The following is a 4770-nucleotide window of genomic DNA, read 5'->3' as shown; positions in this document are numbered from 1 at the left end:
ATTGAGATTTTTATGGGGATGGCATTAAATCTGTATATTGCTTTTGGCAGGATGGCCATTTTGATGATGTTAATTTTCCCAATCCATGAGCAGGGGATGTCTTTCCATTTCATGGTGTCTTCCTGTATTTCTTTTAACAGTGTTTTGTAATTTTCTTTGTAAAGGTCTTTTACCAACTTAGATGTTTTTTTAACGTATGAACCACCTCACTTAGTCATCTTTTCATTTTAGATTCAGAAACATGGGAGAGGCTGTTCAAAAGGGAGTAATTTTTAGGTATTTTGTATATTCATAACCATGTCATAGAAGTAGTCAACTATTTTATTTAAATCTACACAATGCAGTAGGTAAATTGGTTGATAATTGATAAATTTAGAATATACTTTGTAAAACAACAGTTTTATGGTAAATGGATAGCCATACACAAAAATTAAAACTTAATTTTTTATTGACCAGACTTGGTTGTTTAGAACTTTTATTCTCTCTTTCTCTCTCTCTCCCCCTCTCTCTATAAATATATTTAGAAAGTAATACAATATAGTTGCTAAAAATATTTGATGAGAGTATTTTGCTTTTTCACTATTATTTGTGAGATTGTCTAGTTTCTAAATTATGTCTTACGAACCACAAAATTTTAATGAAAAGTAGCCTTCTTGGGAATGTTTTTTAATTTAAAAATCTGTAATGATTATCTGTGAATCATTCTAGAGAAATTATGTAAGTCATTATAATTTAGAATTCATATAAGAATATGTTGATTGTTAGATAATTATAGGGTGTGCTTTTCTTCAGTAATAGTAATTGTAATTGTCCCTGTAGACTGGAAGTATGGTCAGATTCATTGTATATGTATATACTACATAGCACAATCACCATCATACTCATATAAAAGATGTAGTAATCATAGAACTTCTGGAAATGAAGAGTAGAGATTCCCCTTCAAATTTTTAGAAACCCCTAGAGTTTGAGGATTTTAAAAATGTAAATAAATTAAAATACTTTCTGTTAAATTGATAATTTGGTTATTCCTAAAGTATTCTCACTGGGGCTTTACTTCCAGCAATAACTGATAATGGTCTATTTCTGCACTTACAGGAAGATGTTTCATTACATGGATATAAAAAATATTTGCTGTCACAGTCTTCCCCTGCCCCGTTGACTGCAGCTGAGGAAGAATTACGACAGATTAAAATTAATGAGGTAATAACAATTTTGAAACCCTTGCAAGATTTTATGCGTTTGAAAATACATTTTTAAATTACTAGATATGGACGTTCTAGGGTATATGTAGGTTAGGGGGCTTGTATATTTTCTGTTTACTTCAGAGACAAGGCTATTTGCTTTAAAACTTTTCAGGGAAAAAAAGGTAAAGATAAACATTAAACTTTGTGTCAGCTTTATAAATGATTGTCTCTTACCTTTATAACATATGTGAAAGAGTTCTAAATCTTCCTGTTGGATGTATAACTTTTAAAATTTTGTACTTTAAGTAAGTAAATGGGAAAAAAAAGTGTTATCATTTAATGAAAAGAATATTGCTTCAAGCAGATTTGTATGATTTCTGTGATTTCAGAGAATAGTAATGACAAAAAAAAGAATACAATATAAATGCTCTACAACATTTAGATTTATGAAAACTCTATATGTTAACTTCTGTGACCACTATTTAGCTGGGTATGTGCATATATATTTATGTATATGTACCTACATATATAATACATATGGGGATTGCTGTATATCTTGTTTAGCATTTTAGAGTCAATAAATATTCATATTATAATTTGTTATTTTTAATGTGATTCCTGCAGCTGTTCTGCTTATAGATCAGCATAATAACTACTGTATTTCTACTGGGATTTTATGGAAAGGACAAGAACAGAAATTACTATTCACTTGTCCGAGACCTAATAGAAATTATTCTACAAAGAGATTGATTATTATTTAATATTAACCTGATAGCAAGGGTCTACCTTTCTGTTATTTTAATTCAGGTTGTTTGAGTAGGGGTTTTTATGTGATTTTTTTTTTTAACAAGTTTGATAGTTTGTTTTATTCCTTGCAATCAGAACCCAGAGGATCGTATTGGGGTATGCATCTGCATATGTTCTATGATGTTTTCATTATCCAGTATCATTTTTGCTGTAGAATCTCCATTCATTTTTTTTTTTTAAGTAAAATTTCTATTTAAATTTGTTGCAGCACTGCCAATGAGACCCTATACTAGCTCTCATTTACCAAGTATGAGTCTTAAACATGTGCATTGAAAGCTTTCTTGAAATACTCTTCTCTTCAAATACATGCACCGCACACCTGTGTTCTTAGTAAAGAAAGCTCTCAGTTTGGAACTCCTGTAGTAGTAGAACTTGTTTAGCTGTGTCATGTCTTTGTATACTGTTTGTGCTCCTTTCAGTTCAGTGCATGGTGTTTGTGTTGCATTCTGTGTCTAACAGAGCAAAGTTATATACATGTCGTCTGCATATTACCCCATTCATAAACTTTATCAATTAAAATTTTGTAATAAAGGTATAATCAGAAGACACTTCAGAGAACTTGAGTAACTCGTTGTTGTGCCAAACCAAACTTAGAAACCGACAGGACTCCCAGAGCACCACTAACTTTACACATTCAAATGTTCACTTCCAGCATTTCCATAAAGACTATCATATACTCTGCATGTAAAAAGTGCTAACAGGACATGAACAAATGTGGAAAAGTTTTCATTTCTTAAGTTCATAATGGTTTAAAAGTGTGAATTATCTTAAAGTGGGAAAGGATGGAATGATACTTAACAGAAGTTGGGTCTTCTTTGCCATATGACACTTGAATTCTGTAACTTCATGGTTAATTCAATCTGTCACACCTAGGTGCAGACAGACGTGAGTGTGGACACTAAGCATCAAACACTACAAGGAGTGGCATTTCCTATTTCTCGAGAAGCTTTCCAGGCTTTGGAAAAATTGAATAACAAACAGCTCAACTATGTGCAATTGGTAAGAGACATAATTATTTAGTGAAATGGCTTCATTCTGGTGGCTTTTGGCTTATAGAGGTTTTTTTTGATAGATTAAAATTTTTTAATTTGCTTCCTGGTTATTTTCTAACTTTTAAGTTTTCTCACATAGTTGTTCATTTTGTACAATATTTGATTTATCTGTTCATATATAGCCCCCACAGTTCTCCCAGTATTTTTTTTTTTGACTCTCTAAAAGCAGTATATGTTCTTTGTGAAAAAGGCAAGCTGGTATGTTTCTTCTTCCAGGTTTTTCACTATCAAATTTTAAATTTTTATGTATGTGTTTTATTGAACTTATTTTACTTCTTATTAACAGGAAATAGATATAAAAAATGAAATTATAATTTTGGCTAACACAGCAAACACAGAACTAAAAGATTTGCCAAAGAGGATTCCCAAGGATTCAGCACGATACCATTTCTTCCTGTATAAACATTCCCATGAAGGAGACTATTTGGAGTCCATAGGTAATATGATACATTGTTTTTAACATGGTATTTTCGTTTCCTTAGTGATGTATTCTTACTTCTTGCCTTCATGATTTAGTTGCAGTTTATGAAGTTTAGTAGTTGCTTTGATTACTACCTATTCATTGTTATCTTACAGTTTTTATCTACTCAATGCCTGGCTATACCTGCAGTATAAGAGAACGGATGCTCTATTCCAGCTGCAAAAGCCCTCTGCTGGAAATTGTAGAAAGACAACTCCAGATGGATGTAATTAGAAAGGTAATTTCCTACTTATTTTTTTATTTCTCTAATATCTAGCCTTTTATGTTTCAGTTTTTGTTACAATTTTAATCTTTTCCATGTCATTTATGATGTGTCGTGCGTGATGAGTATTTTTTGTTCTCATCATAAAGCCTTAGGATCTTTTCCTCTCAAGTGCTTGATGATGGCCTATTATGACACACTCTCTATAGAAGTGTACTCTCCAGTATACTGATAGCCACAAACTACATGTGGCTATTTAAATTTAAATATAAATTGACAAGTAAAATCTAAAATTCTGCTTCTTACTCACACTGGCCACATGTCAAATGTACATTAGTTGTACGTGGCTTTTGGCCACTGTACTGGACAGTGCAGGACTTAGGTTGTGTGTCCATATTGCAGAGTGACCTGCCTATGAGTGCCTCAAGACACTTAGTAAGGAACTGTCATCTGCACTAACAATCGTAAATCATGAATGGTTGATGAGTTTTCCAGCTGCTGGGGAAGAAGGAAATGGGCATAGATTTTGGGAACTACTAAACTACCAGTTTTCTTAAATTTATTTTGCTAAATGTAGATGAAGTATAGGAAAAGAGAGGTTTATTCTTAAGCCTGTTAACTCTTAATACACAAGTCCTTGCCAATTACCAGTGCTTTATTCTCTTCAGGGATAATGCTTTTTTAAAGAAGGTAGTTCTTAGGAATCATCTTTAATAGCAGGGACTGATTGAATTTTTCAATAAGAAGACCTAGAGAGTAAATATTTTAGGCTTTGCCAGGCCACATGTAGTCAGTCATATATTCTTTGTTTTGTTGTTTCTTTTATACACTCATTTAAAAATGTAAATCATGGGCCCTCCGTGATGGTGAAGCAGGTTAAAGCACAGCAGTAAGAAGCTAAAGCTACTTCAGCATGAGTTTGATCCCTGCCCCGGAGGTGATCCACATGGCTAGGTAGTCCTCCCCTGATCTGCCCACTGCTCCTACTCAGCAGTGTACTTCGTCAGTCAGCCTGTACTGCTCCCCACTCTGTCTCTGGTGAAT

The 4770-nt window shown here is 32.9% G+C and overlaps 1 protein-coding gene across 1 annotated transcript in view; it reads left to right on the top strand.

The window, feature by feature from the left end:
* Positions 1–4770, top strand: part of TWF1 (twinfilin actin binding protein 1) — a 14744-nt gene that overhangs the window by 7777 nt on the left and 2197 nt on the right. Inside the window, exons 5-8 of the mRNA XM_004694787.2 lie at positions 1096–1200; positions 2865–2990; positions 3330–3480; positions 3620–3741. Of these exons, the coding sequence (XP_004694844.1) occupies positions 1096–1200; positions 2865–2990; positions 3330–3480; positions 3620–3741 (504 nt within the window). The remainder of the gene's footprint in view (positions 1–1095; positions 1201–2864; positions 2991–3329; positions 3481–3619; positions 3742–4770) is intronic.

Source organism: Condylura cristata, unplaced genomic scaffold (genome assembly GCF_000260355.1).
Source record: "Condylura cristata isolate star-nosed mole 26May11 unplaced genomic scaffold, ConCri1.0 scaffold00047, whole genome shotgun sequence".
NCBI lineage: Eukaryota > Metazoa > Chordata > Mammalia > Eulipotyphla > Talpidae > Condylura > Condylura cristata.
The sequence above is the reverse complement of the archived record's forward strand: the minus strand, read 5'-3'. Positions and strand labels throughout refer to the sequence as shown.